This window comes from Tupaia chinensis, unplaced genomic scaffold (assembly GCF_000334495.1).
Source record: "Tupaia chinensis unplaced genomic scaffold, TupChi_1.0 Scaffold000451_2, whole genome shotgun sequence".
Taxonomy (NCBI): Eukaryota; Metazoa; Chordata; class Mammalia; order Scandentia; family Tupaiidae; genus Tupaia; species Tupaia belangeri.
This window is the reverse complement of record NW_006159958.1, coordinates 1779871-1796526: the sequence shown is the minus strand read 5'-3', so window position 1 is coordinate 1796526 and position 16656 is coordinate 1779871. Positions and strand designations below refer to the sequence as shown.

At 50.9% G+C, this 16656-nt stretch overlaps 1 protein-coding gene across 1 annotated transcript in view; it reads right to left on the bottom strand.

Annotated features, from left to right (window-relative positions):
* TRAK1 (trafficking kinesin protein 1) overlaps nt 1-16656 on the bottom strand; it is a gene marked incomplete in the record, with an annotated part of 158584 nt that overhangs the window by 27740 nt on the left and 114188 nt on the right. The window contains 8 exon segments of the mRNA XM_014590466.2: nt 1-117; nt 1665-1901; nt 3383-3459; nt 10490-10627; nt 11160-11234; nt 12662-12792; nt 13741-13819; nt 15630-15738. Coding sequence (XP_014445952.1) covers nt 1-117; nt 1665-1901; nt 3383-3459; nt 10490-10627; nt 11160-11234; nt 12662-12792; nt 13741-13819; nt 15630-15738 — 963 coding nt within the window.

Genomic DNA, 16656 nt, shown 5'->3' with positions numbered 1-16656 from the left:
AAGAACCTCCTCTCGGACAGGTAGTTCTCCCCACGGAGGGACAGCCGCCGCAGCGCCGTCTCCAGGTCGTGGGAGCCCGGGGTGCCCGGCGTCCCCGGCTTCTTACTCCGCTCGTTTCTGGAAGAAGAAACGGGGTGAAGGTGGGCGGTCCAGCAGGGGGCGCTGCGGGCACTTGGGCCTGGTTGCTAAAGGGACGCGGGGAGCTGTTTCCAGAGGGCTGCAGGAAGCCTAGGCCAGCACTCAAATTTATGTAAATACGGGAAAATGCATGCTTGGCCAGGAAAGAGGTGCTTTCTCTGTGGTATTGCCCTTTTTTTTTTTTTTTTGGGGGGGGGGGGGGGGGGAAGGGCAAAAACACAACGGGTAACACAGGAAGCTCTGTGAGGCTGACCACAATGCAAATTTGCACATCCTATGTAAAATTCAATTCAGACCATATAATGGTGTTTTTCCCCTTGGTGGTGGTGGTGGTGGGGAACCTCAGGCAGGTGTAGACAGTTCCCGGCTATTAAGGTCAGGGGGTTCAAGGGATGGTTCTCTTTCCTCTTGAATTTGAGGACAGCAAGCTCAACTCTAAACAAAACTAGCTTTGATCAAGGACCTTCCCATCTATCTGACCCACACGGTCTAGAAGAATCAGTTTTATTACGTGAGTGGGGAAAGGTGTAAAAAGGACTGTGGAGGAAGGAGAGGTTTTGCAGGCCTTGGGGAGGAAGAGGCACTGGCCCCTGGGGCACATGGAAGCCCACCCTGCAGGTGGTGAGGGACGCATGTTAGACACGCTGGCTCCTGCATCCCACTGTATGAAGCAAACCAAGACAGACAGCCTCAATCCTCAGCCTCTCAAACATCCAAGCAACAAAGGGGTTCATGAAACCAAATGTCAGCACCAGCAGATGGCATGATGGTTACGTCACTGGACTCCCATACAGTCAACCATGGTTCAAGCCCCAGACCTGGTGGCTTAAAACTCATGCCAGGCGTGTGTGCCCAAGACCCCAGGAGGAGAATGGAGGAGATTTGTGGTGTGTCTGTTCTCCCAGAGGAGTGATTTCTTGCTTTCTGTCTCTCCAGCTATAGCAAAAATCTCTCTTTAAAAAAAAAGTCTATTTTCTAGGCTAACAGTCAAGATTAACAGAAAAAATACTCATTAATCCTCCCCTTCAGCATTTGACAGAAAAGCAGATTTTCTGGAATCTTCTTGTTACATATCTTTAAACTGGCTAAAACAGTAATCAAGGAAAAGCATAAGCTCAGAGGGTCGGTACAACAGATTTGGAGAACTGTGAAGTCTGTATTTTTAAAGTGATTCTCATTGTGAAGAGGTTTTTGCTATAGGGTGTGTGCGCTCGCCAGACAGATAGAGAGAGACAGAGAGACAGAAAGTGAGAAATCACCCCCCGGGGAGATGGCCATGCCGCAATCCCTTCTCCATTCTCCTCTCGGGATCTCGGGCACGCATGTACACGTGCCCGGCGTGAGGTTTTAAAGACACCGGGTCCGGGACGTGAACCGTGGTCGACTACATGGGAGTCCGGCGACATAGCCATTACACTAACTGTTGGTCCCCTCACCCCCTTACGATTACTGAGCCTGTGTTCAGGCCACACCTCCTCCCTCCCCTATCCTCAGAGCCGACAAGTCGACGTGTCCAGCTCACTGACCCCAGGTCGGCCGCCTCTGTTTCCAGGATGATGCTGTTGGTCTTGTTGTCGAGGACGACGTTGCCCACGTCACTGCCGTAGAAGCTGGAGCGGGGGGTGCTGACGCAGCTGGACAGGAGGGAGTTCATGGCCGATGACTGGTTGGAGCCGGGGATGTTCATGGGGGACGGGGTCAGGGACCTCTGCTTGACGACTTGGTTAATGTTTCTCACGGTCTCAAAGATACGCTTCTGGTGACTGGAGAGAAGGCACACCACCACCGGTGAATGAGCCAGAGCAGGAAAAGCCTGGAGTCCCACCTTCCCAAAATGCTCAGCTAAGGAACCGAAAAGGCCCAGGCCCACAGCAGGCCTCCCCGGCGGCCTGCTGTCCTGTGCCTTCCAGGTGCTCCTCGGAGTGCTGGCTGGCTCCTTCCCTGCCTTGACACCCACTGAATCAGGACTCTAATGCTCCGCTGCGTCCTAAGGCGGATGTGAGCAAGAGTGAAACTGCTTTCACGTCCCTAAAGCTTGACCTACAAACACAAAGACTTACGTCTTACGTCTGCCTCCCAGCTCGCTTTCCTTTTTCAGGATATTTACTAGAATGCAAGCTGCAGGAAGGCAGTGTTCACGGCAGAGCACACCGAGGGGGCTCAATGAATAAGCGCAGGGTGGACATTAATTGCCCATTCATCTTAAAAAAGTAACCCTAAAAATTGGTCTTAAATGTCTATGACAACATGATGAATACCAGGTTCATCAACTATTAGCAACAGCTACTTCTAGGAACATAACCATACTTGGATGCTAATTTGTTCTCTCTTAAGGAGAATCAAGTAGGCTTTTTTGGGGGAGAGGTATTTGCTATAGGGGGCCCGTGTTTGCCAGAGAGACAGAGAGACAAAAAGCGAGAAATCACCCCCCGAGGGGATGGCCACACTGCAATCCCTTCTCCTCCATTCTCCTCTTGGGATCTTGGGCACGCACGCACATGCGCCCGGTGTGAGTTTAAGCCACAGGATCCGGGACTCAAACCGTGGTCAACTACATGGGAGTCCAGCAACATAGCCATTACACCAACTGCTGGTCCCAGGTAGGCATGTGTTAAAATGGCCAATTCCTTCAGGGCTGGAGAGAGACATGGAGGTCCCCTTGAACTGTCACACCCGGGATCCTGTGTAAGATCTGTCTGTGAACTTTGAGTGCAGAGAAAACACAATAAAATCTGGTCCACTGTTTCCCGATCAACACTCTAGGGTGGGCCAGACCCAAGATCTGAAGTTAGGAAGAGAGACAGTAAAAGCTGACATCCTTGGGGGTCTCCAGAAAGGAAACAGAAGCCTTGCTCACATCACTGGAGAACCCTTTGGATTTCACACTGCATGACTAATTTCTCTTTTCCTAATAGATGTTTAAAAAAAAAAATTAAGTATTTGAAATTCTCCACTGAAGGAAAGATAAAACTGCACGGTTCTGTTCAGACCGAGTTTGTATAGAGAGATGGAAACATAGCCCCCTTTTGCAACTTTCCTGAAGTTCATACTTCATCTAAAACCTAGGAGGAGGAGGAGGAGCCGCGGGACGGGTCGGCCGTGTTCTTTCTTTTCCTCCACCCTGGGATCTGTACGGCCATCTCTGTCGGTGTCTGGGGCCCACACACGCTAGCTTTGGAACACCGCAGGTCACGCGTGGGTCTCTGGGAAGCTAAGGGCTGCAAAGCTAAAGGCTTGGCCATACGTGATGTCTGGAGACTCGGCCTCTTCCAACTGCAGCTCCTTCCGCATCGTTCCCTCGATCTCCGCGGCCAGGGAGTCCTGTGAAAAGAAAGGCCATATCAAGTGAGCAGCAGGTCCAGTGGCCTGTCTCAGAGCCACGCAGCCACGCGAGCCACAGGGTAAACTGAGAAAACCTGTGGACTTCCCACTACACAAGGTTAGCGGCGTTCTCTCCGGGGACCCTGACTAGACCGTCTCTGGCAGGTTCTGAGTGCAGCAACATCACCATCGGGCCTGAGTGCCAAGCCCTCCCTTCACCTCCAGCTGAGGGTCTGGAACAAGCCCAGTGTCCTCGTAACCAAAGCACGAAGCTGCAGCGTGGCACAGAGGAACCACGCACTTAGGGAGTGCGAAGGGGCGAGTTCGGAAGGACGGAGGATGGAATCTCCAAATACCTCCAAGCTTACAAGCAGCCCACAGGGCATCACAGCCCACAGGGTCATGCTAAGCTCCTGTCCTCACAGCCTGCAGGAGCTGCTGTACCCTCTCGGCTCACCCAGGACTCAGGCACACAGGCGAGACCAAGGCCCTGCAGCTCTGGCGGCTCAGCAAGCGCCTCCCGCCTCCGGAGGCCACATTGGTTCTACACCGCAGAGACAGTCTCTACATGCATGAGCAGAGACGTGGGCAGTGTCATCTCCAAGCCTCTGCTCTCACCCTCCCTGAGGCCTCAGTTCTCCTACAAGAGGAGCTTCTCTCCCCACCAACTCTCCATGGCTCTCCCATGGCTCAACACCCCCTCAGGAAGGACAGGATACCTGTTTCCACTAGGACTCCTGCATTTCTTCCTCAAGGAGACACCAAACCATAAGCCCTTACTAGTTTCCTGAGCAGTTCACCTATTTCTCTCTAGCTAGGTGGGGAGCTTTGGAGTCAGGAGAAGGCCAGTCGCAGTTGGCTTCTTGCTTCCCCGGGGAGCCAAGCCCAGAGCAGAATCTCAACAACACAGGCTGCAGTGGATGGCCCCTCTACTGAATCGTCCACCATGCTGTACTTTGAAGCCAGGCCTAACAGGTAATCCCTCACACTAAAGCGGGTGATGCCCCAGGATCAGCATGGACAAAAAAGCATCTGCTGAGCACCAGTGGACACTCACGCAGGACACCCAGAGGGGAGGGGCTAGAACACCCTGTGACAACAGAAACGTCCTCTTTCTTCACTGCCCAATATAGCTGCCACTAGCCGCCTGATGGGGTGGAGGTGCCTGCTGAGCATGTGACATGTAGACCATGTGACTGAAAAACTGAGTTCTCAATCCTGTTTAATATTTGTTTTTCTTTTGGTGATTACCAGAGGGTGCACGCACTCACCAGAGGCAGAGAGAGGGAGGAAGCACCCACAGTGGGGCGTGGTCACACTTCTCCTCCCTTCTCCATTTCTCTATCCTGTCAAGATTTTGGGCACCCCCACAGATACTTCGTATGTGATTCTTCAAGCCACCCGGGTGAGTCTAACTGCAGCTGGCCATGGGGGATCCAGTTCCCTAGGCAGTTCCCTGCACTATGGGGCTGGTCCCCTGTGTCATTTACAGTAGGTTGATTTTAATTTACATAGCCACATGAGGCCAGTGATGGGGCACTGGGACCCTGCTCCATAGTTCTAGAACCCACAGGGACACACCAGTGTGGAGGCTGGAACCAAGAGGGGCAGGGTTCCCCAGAGCCAGCAGGAAGCTACATCTCTATAGAGCTAATGGGCTCCTCTGCAGCTCACAACTGTGGAGTCTTACCTAGTAATTATCACCCACGCACCACAATTAAACTTTAGTGGTGGTAAAGGGCTTCCCTAGGAGAGTGTGACATCCTTTTAGGCCAGCTTACTTTTCCTAATACTGCTGTGTGTTTTCTTTTGTTTTGTTTTAATTTGCCAGAGCTATGCATGCTCACCAGAGAGAGACACAGAGAAAGAGAGAAAGCACTTCCCAATGGGACATTGTATGTCACAGTCCCCTCTCTGCCAATTCTCCATCCTATCAGGATCTGGGGCAGGGACACACATGTGTCTGGGGAGTTTGTCAAGCCTGGGAGGCTGGGATTTGAACTGTGCAGTTGGCAATGTGGGATAAGCTCCCTTAACCATTAGGCCATGGGGCCAGCCCCGCTAATACTGCTATTCACCATCCTGTTCACATTCAGCATTTCACAAACAGGACAAGATCTTCACATACATAAAAAAGAGAGAGAGAGAGAGAGAGAGAGAGAGGGAGGGAGAGAATAAATTACAAGTACAGTATCCCTTATCCAAAACACTTGGGAACAGGAGTGTTTCCGATTTTGCATTTAGGGGGGTGGTGGTTTGGGGGTATTTGCATACACAGCATGAGATACCCTGAGGACAGAATGTGAGTCTAAATACAAAAATTATTACTGTTTCATCTGCACCGTAAACACACAGCCTAAAGGTCATTTTTTTTTTTTTTGGAGAGGATTTTTTTTTTGCTATAGGGCGCGTGCACTTGCCAGACAGACAGAGACAGACAGAGAGACAGAAAGCGAGAAATCACCCCCCAGGGGGGATGGCCACGCCGCCATCCCTTCTCCTCCCTCCTCCTCTCGGGATCTTGGGCACGCACGCACACACGCCCGGCGCGAGTTTTAAGCCACCGGGTCTGGGATGCGCACTGCGGTTGACTACGTGGGAGTCCAGCGACATAGCCATTACGCTAACTGCTGGTTCCCAACCTAAAGGTAATTTTACACAATAGTCTCACATTGCAGTATCTTGACTGTGACCCCCCTCCCGTGAGGTCCAGTGTGAAATTTTCCACCTGTGATGGAACATCGTCCACAGTCAGAAAGTTTTGGATTTTGGAGCATTTTGGATATTGAATTTTTGCATTAGAGATGTGCTACCTGTACCAGTTTCAGAGCTGGGATAAAGCTGGATTCAGGCTCTATGACTCTTTTTTTGGCTATAAATTCCTTCGGCAATTCCAGGGAAGCCAGTGAACGCCATCTCAGAAAAATATTGCCAAATAAAATAACATTACAAAGGAAGCCAGTTATGGATCAATATAACATTTACAATTTATATATTGTGCGTGTGTGTATATTTTATATATATATATTTTAGACTAGTAATTCCTGCCACCTTGAAATAGAAATTACCATCAGTGTTTTTTTTAAGGCCTCTGCAGCAACTGAAATATGTTTTTATTGTACCTGTGATTCCCACTGGTGAAAAAGTCATAGGTGGTCCAGCATCGCTGTGGTTGTTATCCACCTTTATAAAGAAAGGACATACTTGGGACCAGCAGTTAGCATAATGGCTATGTCGCTGGACTCCCACATGGTTGACCACAGTTTGAGTCCTGGACCCGGTGGCTTGAAACTCACGCCAGACGCATGTGCGTGCGTGCCCAGGATCCCGAGAGGAGAATGGAGGAGAAGGGATTGCGGTGTGGTCATCCTCCCCGGGGGGGGTGATTTCTCACTTTCTGTCTCTCTGTCTCTCTCTGTCTTTCTGGCAAGCGCACGCGCCCTATAGCAAAAACTTCTCCAAAAAAAAAAATAGAGAGAGAGAAAAGAAAGGATATACTGCACACAGTTAGACACTGTAATGAAAGTGAAAGATGTCGTGTTCCCTTGAGGTTCCTGGGTCCCCCGAATTCCCTCTGGATCCCGGATTGAGAATTCCTGCCATCAGGCAAGAGAACCGGGAACACGGTTGAGCACAAACTGCTATTCGCTGCTTCATTCAGTGGATAGAACAGCTGGACCGAGAGTGGCAGATCTGAGCAGTCTGCTTCATCAACACGGCAACGCCTGTCTTAAATACCTGTGATGCACAATGCACTTAAAAACAGCCACTGTCAAACACTGGGCTGTGCCAAAGCTACAGAAAAAGGCAAACGAAGCCTTTCCCTCAGCAAGTATGAAAGTTGAGAGGCCCTGCCAGGAGAAAATGGAATGCAAATTGTAACCCTGTCTTTCACATGGAATGGCTATTTTCAAGGACAGGTTTGTCGTCCAGAGCAGGGAAGGCAGTGGAGAGAATCCTCCATGCCCAGGAAACAAGATGGCCCCAGGAGCTCGCCACACCCAGATGGGAGGCCAGGAAGGGGGAACCCAGGCTAGGAGCCCCCAAAGCTGCCCGGCCCGTAGTTAGCACTGGAACAAGGAACCCGGGGCACAGAATGTTCACTTTTTTTCCTAGAATCTTGGATTACCTACCTGCCCTCTGGAAAACTGACTATTTATGTCTTTCTTTTTGATTTTCCTTAGATTTCAATCACTATTCTTAAGGAAAAAGGGGACCAGAAGTTAGCGTAATGGCTATGTCACTGGACTCCCATGTAGTTGACTGCGGTTCGAGTCCCAGACCTGGCAGCTTAAACTCACGCCGGGCGCATGTGCGTGCGTGCCCAAGATCCTGAGAGGAGAATGGAGGAGAAGGGATTGCGGCGTGACCATCCCCCCTGGGGGGTGACTTCTCACTTTCTGTCTCTGTCTCTGTCTGTCTGGCGAGTGCATGTGCCCTATAGCAAAAGTCTCTCCAAAAATAGAAAAAAAAAGGAAAAAGGAAAAAGGACAGGCAAAGTTCTAGCCTGACTTAGACGTGTGAAAGCAAAAGATAAGAGAGCTAAGAGATCATGACTGGTCCAGCAGGTGGCAGGGTGGTTAAGGCGGCTGGAGTCACATTTGAATGTTTAAGTCCCAGACTGTGTGGCTTGAAAATCATGTGAAGTGTGTGTGTGTGTGTTTGTGTGTGTGTGTGTACGCCAACAATTTTGAGACAAGAATGAAGAATGGCCATCCTCCCTGGGGGATGATTTCTCACTTAAAAAAAAAATTTTATTTATTTATTCATCCATATATTTTGACGAGAGAGAGAAAGAGAGAAAACAAGCTGCCAGGCCCAGGACTTAAACCATGGTCAGCCAAGTGGGAGTGTCCAGTGCCTTAACCACCATGCTACCTGCTGGTCCCCTTTTTTAAAATGTATTATTATTATTTTTTAATTTCTCACTTTTCCTCTCTGTTGAGCACATGTACCCAATGACAAAAACCTTAAAGAAAAAGAAAAAAAAACACCATGATTTAGGAAAAGTGGGCCAGACAAGGAGAGGGGTTGAGGGGACAGTATCTACTGGGGTCCCCAACGGCAGGGTAAGGGGAAAGAGCCCCAAGGGCAGGTCAGATGTGGAAAGAATCGAATTTCTCAAGCATGTTTGCAGCCGTCCACTCCGATCTCGCTGAGGGGTTTCCGTCCAACCCTCTTCTCTCCTTAGAAAGAAATTTGGCTTCATCAAACCAGGTAAATTGGGTCTGACCACAAAAGACTATAAAGGCGGTTTGTCCTCTAGTCCATCATCTGTCCGTCCTCCACCCAAATACGGTACCTATGAAGCACCTCCAATTCTTTTTTTTTTTTTTTTTTTTAGAGAGTTTTTCTACAAGATTTTTTTGGAGAGGTTTTTGCTACAGGATGCGTTCGCTTGCCAGAGACAGAGAGAGACAGAGAGACAGAAAGCAAGAAATCACCCTTCAGGGGGGATGGCCACACCGCAATCCCTTCTCCCCCATTCTCCTCTCCGGATCTTGGGCACACACGCACACACGCACACGTGCCCGGCGTGAGTTTAAGCCACCAGGTCCGGGACTCGAACTGCGGTTGACTACATGGGAGCCCAGCAACAGAGCCACTACGCTAACTGCTGGTCCCAAGCACCTTCAATTCTATGACAGACTAAGTGCAGTGCTAGGTACCAAATGCTACAGAGAAATGACCACACAAGGGTCAGCCCTGGGCTGCCTGAGTCCTACAGGGACAGTAACCTTCTGGAAGAATCCCCTTCTCAACCATGTTCATCCACAGCCCAAACATGAACCAAATCATACCAAAACTAAAGAAGGAAGATTGTGGGGAAATAATATGGAAAGAATAAAATGACCAGCCTAAGTGCAGAGAACAAGGTTGTTTAAGCTCAGACACTTTCAGTCACCAAGAATGATCAATAAGCATACAAAAAGGGGGTCAGCAGGTGGCGTGGTGGTTAAGGGTGCTGGACTCCCATGTGGCTGACGGCAGTTCAAGTCTCAGATCTGGTGGCTTGCTTTCTCACTCTCCCTCTCTCCTTCACTCTCACTCTGTCCCCCTCTGGTCAAATTAAAATAAATAAATAAATACAGTTAAATAAAATAACTCTTCTTAAAAAGTTAGCATACAAAGACTCAGCAGAAGTGTGTAAGTACTTTAAGAATTCTGCAATGCAGCTGTGAAGCCAAAACAGCTCACATTGACTCTAATATGGTCAGAATAAAAAAAGGGGAGTCAGGGGTAAGCAACATCTTCCAAAGAGCTGAGATTCTTCCTAAATCAAGTTCCTATTAAATGTATCTTTTAAGGGCAGGAGTAGGACAGAGAGCAGTTTCAGAGGAATGGGAAGTTAAGAGCCTGTTTATTGAGCTGGCCCCATAGCACCGTGGTTAAGGGAGCGAGATCCCATATGGCTGACTGTGGTTTGAATCCTGACCCTGGCAGCTTGAAAACCAAGCTGGGATCCTTGTGCACATGTGCTTAAAATCCCAACAGGAGGGAGAAACGTGGGGAAGGGCCTACTTTGAGAAATCGCCCATTGAAGGGTGCTTTCTCTTCTCTCTCTTTTTTTTAGCAAGTGCACATGCTCTCTGGCAACTAAAGAAAAAAAATAAAAATAAACATTTGTCTCCAACCGTTAATAACCCTGGGGTTTGCAGATGGCATAACAGGTGCATTGCCAGGTGCAAGTGCATGCACGCCCAAAATCCCAGGAGGAGAATGGAAGAAAAGGGACTGCAGCGTGGCCATTCCCCCAGGGGGTAATTTCTCACTTTCTATCTCTCTGTTTCTCTCTGTCTCTCTGGTGAGCGCATGTGCCCTACAGCAAAAATCTCTCTCAATAAAATAAATAAATAAAAATGTAAAAAATGAACCGCCAGCCAAGCCAGTGTGCCCATGACTTGGATGCAGCTCTGAGCTACAAAATGAGAAGGAAAGCATGAAGCCAACTCCAGAGGGCAGGATGTCAGAGACACTTCTCAGCACAAGGACCCCGCTGCCCCATGGGGGGCAGGACGCGCTGGCTCACCATGGGGAACAGGCCCAGCGAGTGGTAGCGGCGGGCCGTGGTGTTGGGCATGGTCTTGTTCCGCAGGTTCTTCAGCTCCTCCTGCGCCTCGTGGAGCATCTCCATGCACTCCGCATACTTGTCCTCCAGCTCACGCAGCTGCGGGGACAGGGAAGATGGAGGGTCAGGATCCCCGCGGCACCCAGGAGCGTGTACCTCTACCCACCCGCGAGCCAGACAGCCCAAGCAGTTGGACAGAGTCCCCAGCAGCTCGCGGAACCCACTGCCCTAAAGACTTGTGACCGAATAACTGCGGTCAAATGAGAGAGTCTTCAAGGCGAGTTCTACTTCGGCGTGAAACGAGCTTATAGACTCAGAAATCTCCTCAAATACTAACAAGGAGCAACTGGGGTAAAACCAAGTGGAAATGACAGAAAAAGCACATCGTCGCGTTGTCACATCCTCGCTTCAAGCCACATCTCTGCACGGGGCTCCTCTGTCGGACACCTAAGCGTGCCAAGCTTCCAGGCACTCCCAGCCAGAATCGGGGTGCATTTGGGAATTACCTTACAAGTGAACATGCAACTGCATTCAATATAAGAAGGGTTATTAAGACCAAAGCGTCTCTGAGGAGGCTGCTGCACCTTCACTGGACTCAGAGGCCCCGCAGGGATCAGACGGACAGACTCACCTCAGCCGTGAGCTGCCGCTGGGCATCCTTAGCCGCCCCCAGATGCTGGACGAGTTCTTCGTTTTCCACAGCGCACTAAAATGTGGCAAAAAGAAATCATCTTCTCTTTTAAAGACACTTTACATAAGCTCAACATTTTCCCTCTTAAGACTTGAGCCATTACGATCTTATTACCTTTCTACAAGAGGAGACTTATCTTACACTGGCATTACAATGTGTCATTCAGTGATTCTTTTTTTTGGAGAGGTTTTTGCTATAGGGCGCATGTGCTCGCCAGAAAGACGGACAGAGACAGAGAGACAGAAAGTGAGAAATCACCCCCCAGGGGGGATGGCCACGCCGCAATCCCTTCTCCTCCATTCTCCTCTTAGGATCTTGGGCACACATGTACACACGCCTGGCATGAGTTTAAGCCACCGGGTCCAGGACATGAACCGCGGTCGACTACATGGGAGTCCAGTGACATAGCCATTATGCTAACTGCTGGTCCCCCATCATTCCCGTAATTCTGAAGGCATTATCTTTGTTAACATTATTGACTCTCTACAGGCTCCCCCCACCTCCAAAGTAACTGCTGCTCTCTGAAGGCATTCCACTTTAGACCTTTAAGCAAAGGCCTAATATGGGAAAGGAATTTTTTTTTTTTCTGCTTTATCTTAAATCTACAGGGGATACCTGCTATAGAACAGATCTGGTGTATAAAAACAAATTCTAAACTAGAAGATCCATAGTTAAATTCCAAAACTCTATATCTACACAGCTTTCTAAACAAGTTCTGTTATTTTATAGTCGTTCTTAGGAGATAAGAGATTCTAAATAAGGCCATCTGCCAATTTAGGGCAACCAGTCTTAACTTAAATTCTTTTTTTTTTTTTTTTTTTTTTTTGAGGATTTTGCTATAGGGCGTATGCGCTCACCAGACAGACAAGAGAGAGGCAGAGAGACAGAAAGCGAGAAATCACCCCCCAGGGAGGATGGCCACGCCGCAATCCCTTCTTCATTTTCCTCTCGGGATCTTGGGGACGCACACACTCGCGCCTGGCATTGAGTTTAAGCCAGCAGGTCCGGGATGCGCACCACGGTTGACTACATGGGAGTCCAGCGACATAGCCATTATGGTAACTGCTGGTCCCTATAGCTTAAATTCTTAATTTGTTTTTTTTAATTATAGGGCACGTGCACTCGCCAGACAGACAGGGAGAGACATAGAGACAGAAAGCGAGAAATCACCCCCCAGGGGGGATGGTCACGCCACAATCCCTTCTCCTCCATTCTCCTCTCGGGATCTTGGGCACGCACACACTCGCGCCTGGCATTGAGTTTAAGCCACTGGGTCCGGGACGCGAACTGCGGTCAACTACATGGGAGTCCAGCGACATAGCCATTACACTAACTGCTGGTTCCCCCTATGGCTTAAATTCTTAAGGGTATGTCCCTGAGTAAACGCCCCCCATCTCGGCACAGCCCCTACGGTGTGAGCCAGAGCAGCAGAGCGGCCGTACAGCTTTCGCCTTTTTCTGTAAGTCGACGATCTGCGACAGCAGGTGTGTGATCTCCTCCTGCTGGCGAGCGGCATCTTCGGTCTTCTTGGCCAGCTCCTCTGAAATGCTGGCAATCTGGACGTTGGCATCCCCTTTAACAGAGGAACCACCACATCAGGAAGTCGGAACATCGTGCATGCAGACTCGGGGAGAACGGTTTCTTTGTGATGTGCACAAGGGGGAAGGGAACGGGGTGGAGAAGGGGCATGAAGAAACTCAGGGTGGCCTTGTTTCTACATGGAGGAGGAAAGGGCTCTTCAGGGCTCACTCCTTAGACGGAACCTGGTCCCCCAGCTGTGGCTCCCAGGCTCGGTGTAGAGACCCAACCTCCCTGACCAGGGCTGACTCCCCAGGGCACACTGGGCAGGCTCAGACTCCACCAGGAGGAACCGCACCATGCATGGGTGCACCTGGCCCAGTCTCTGCAGTCCACGCGTGAACGAACCCACGTCACCAACACGAACCCCGACGACACCTTGTTCTAGAAAGGAACTACCGGCATCCGGTGTAATCCCTGGGGGCTTTCGGCCATGTTCAGAGACATAACCCGTTTTCTTAGATTTGCACCTAGGGTGTGTTTCAGTACTTAGTATTCTGCTGAAATGCAGAACATTCTGTTTGCCCTTCTGTCTGAATTTGTAAACTTAGAGTGGAGAGGGTGCAGAAAAGCGCTGGTTTGCACAGCCAAGAACTCTGGCCTCTAGTTCCCAGATCAAATTATGGGCAAGCAGTTTTTCAACATTTGCGACACAGGCTTCGGTCGCTGGGCCTAATAACCCTAATATTCCAGTAGAAAGACAAGGTTTACGGTAAATATCCGTCTCGGCAGGAAGCTGAGAGAACACGTGGTTATAAACTTAGCTCCCGACCTCTTGTAAATGGGGAGGGGGTGCCACACAGGCCAGGGGCGGCGTTTAGTTTTAAGGAATGGGCTGGCGGAGAGTGCCCATTATCAAGGGGGTGCCCAATTGGTCTAATCACAGTGAAGGCAGGTGTGAGGCGTGGGCAGAGGCGGTGGGGCTGGGCGCCCGGGGACATACTCAGCTCCTTCACGCAGTCGTTGACCAGCTGCTGCTCCTTCTCTTCATAGGTGATGGTCTCTGTCTTCAGCTGGCAGGCCTGTGGGCAAGGCTTCGGTCAGGCTCAGGGCAGAGCCCCCGTACTCCCGCCTGGACTGGTGGGCAGGCCAAGGCCGAGGTAGGAAGCAAGGCCTAACCGGGTCTGGAAGGCCACCCGCAGTATCTCCCCATGCAACACCCGCTACAGCCTCAAAGGCAGAAAGCCGATCGGAATTTCCTGCTTAGCCAATGGACCTGTATTCTCAAGCCAGAAGTGCTGGAGAATGTGCACCACTAGAGGGCGCTACTCAAACAACACAGGGGCCAGCTGCCCTGCTGTTTAAACACCGCTGTCACCTGTGTATCTGTCTACTCGCCTGTCTGTCCAGGCTCAGAGTTACTGACACCTTCGGGACCTTCACAGGGCCTACTCACTGCCCTGCCTGCGACAGACACTCTAAAGAAAGCCATTACTGACCATGCACCGTCTACCTGCAAGGGGCTGAGCTAGGAGGTGCTGGGTGGAGTGAAACTGGCTGTGCTCTGCTTAGGAAGAACAAGCTTAAATACAGAAGAATACATAGTCAGAGACCCGGGGATTGCTCCTGGCTGAAAAGGTGAGATCTGAAGCTCTAAATGCCCCAGTTGGGAAGGCGTCTCTGTCCCTGGGGGACACTACACTTCGAAGAATGGAGGCAGCAGTGGGGATCTGCCTCGGGGATCAGAGAGCCTCGCTTTAGGTGGAGACTGGCAGGGCCGAGATGCCAGGTGCCCAGGACTGGAGCACTGACCTGGGGCAGGTGCAGGAAGAGACAGCGCTAGATCGGAATGGGGAGTGCCCGGCTGTGGCCCCAGCTCAGCGGCAGGCTGGCAGAGGAAACCTAGGCACTTTTGTGGCCACTATGGGTTTACAGTTCCCATTAAGTAACAAGGTGCAGAGAAGGGGAGTCGCGGAGGGTGGGACACTCAGAGGAACATCCTGCCGAGCCCAGCTGGGAAGCTTTGTCCCGTGTGTGAGCGAGTTCAAGGTGGCAGGTCTGCCCTCCTGGAGGGGCTCTGTGGGCCCAGGGCCAACAGGGTGGACACACAGCCCACACCGGCCACGGGCCTGTAAACAGGGCCCTACCACGCCCCCAGCTAGACAGCATAAGCTCACTGCTAACTGAGACACCCAGTACTAAATCTGCAGCATCCATTCCTAGAGGGACAGTGGGTGAAGGCGGAAATGTGGGGCCTCGAGTCCCAGAGACCTGTCAATCCTTTGTCATTCCCTAGTAGCATGACCTTGGATTGTCAGAACACCTCCCAGGCTGGTTTTCTCACTGTACATGAGAACCCGAGTACTCAGCTAAAAAATAAAACTGCAAGCAAGGTACCTGGCATAATGCCTCGCCCATGGGAAACACGTTCCCAAGTTGCATCAGCACCATCTTCTTAATTATTTAAGAAGTATTTCTCCAAGTTTTTACACACTATTTCCCTAGAGCATCCCTGATCTGAGCAAATGAACAGCAGGTTCTACACCGAGCCTCCACCCACTTCTCCCGGGGTCCTAATCAGATCACCATGGAAGGACCCCACTCTAGCAGGCTTGCCCTCCCTGAGGAGGGGCAGGGCTTTGCAAGTCTCCCCTGGCCACACGCTGTGGAACTGGCCAGGTGTGTGTGCCTAGCCCGGGAGGCAGGGCCCACCCAGCACCAAGCAAGGCAGACCCGCTTAGCTCAGGGCAGGAGGGCTATGAACTAAGATTTGGGTAGTTCCTCCAGGCTATCTCCTCTGAGAATGACAGGGACACCGGGGCTATTGTCACCAGGTAAACAAACAGAGCCACCACCCTTCCAGTGCGGATGGGAGCAGCAGGTGCACTTCACCTCGGATCGAAGTACAACGTTCTCCTCTTCAAGGTCCTTCAGCTTCTTCTGAAGCGAATCCAAATGAAAGTAATTCTGGACTGAGGAGGACGACTCGTTCCTCTTCAACCTGGGGGAGAAGGAGTGTTCACGCCTGGGAGGGAGCCCTTCCTCCCAACGCCGGGGCACCTCGTGGGGTTACAGAGAAGGGCTGTGTCAAAGGAGGTGCTTGAGGCTTGCTGGTGCGGCAACACCCTGGCAGACCTTCCCACACCGGGAAAACGGCACCTCTGACACACAGGCTCATGGCCACTCTGGACCCATATTCCAGCCTTCTGTCCACACTGCAGAATTCTGTCCACCTCACCTCAGAATCTGGGGGAATCCACGCTAATGAAAGCCTACCCAATTCTGGAATGCTTGGGAGGTTTGTTTTTTTTTTTTTTTTTTTCATTTATAGCGCACCTCTATGTGCCAAGAGGTACGGTATGCACTCAATATGTATTAACTCAATTCATGCCTGTAACCCATGACCTAAGGACTATTCGTTTCTCTATTGTACAAATGAAAGAAACGAGCACAGAGAGGTTATGTAATCAGGCCGAGATCACACAGCTAGTAAGTCACAGAGATGAGACCTGAAGCCAGGCCACTGGGCTCCAGAGTTCATGCTCCCAGCACAGGGTGCTGATGCCACGCAGCAAAATCCCCATACCTTCTGTCCCAAGGACCCACCGCGGCACGTCTGGCTTCAGAACTCTGTACCTCCCCTAAGAGGAGAGCTTGCTCCACTGCCCATCAGCCTGCCAGGGCGAATCAACTCAACTGGCAAAGACGTAGTAGGAACCAATACGAGGAAACCCCAAAGCCCTCTGAGGTCCTACTGAAACTGAACCATCACTCTGTTCGAGGCGCTCAGAGATGCTTGTTCTGCAGAAAGGGGACTTCATATTACTCTCGGTGAAGGTGACCCTACGTAGGTGACTCTAAGGACGTCAGTGACTCCAACCCATGGCCCTGGCATCCCGAGACGGAGGCAGCTCTCTGG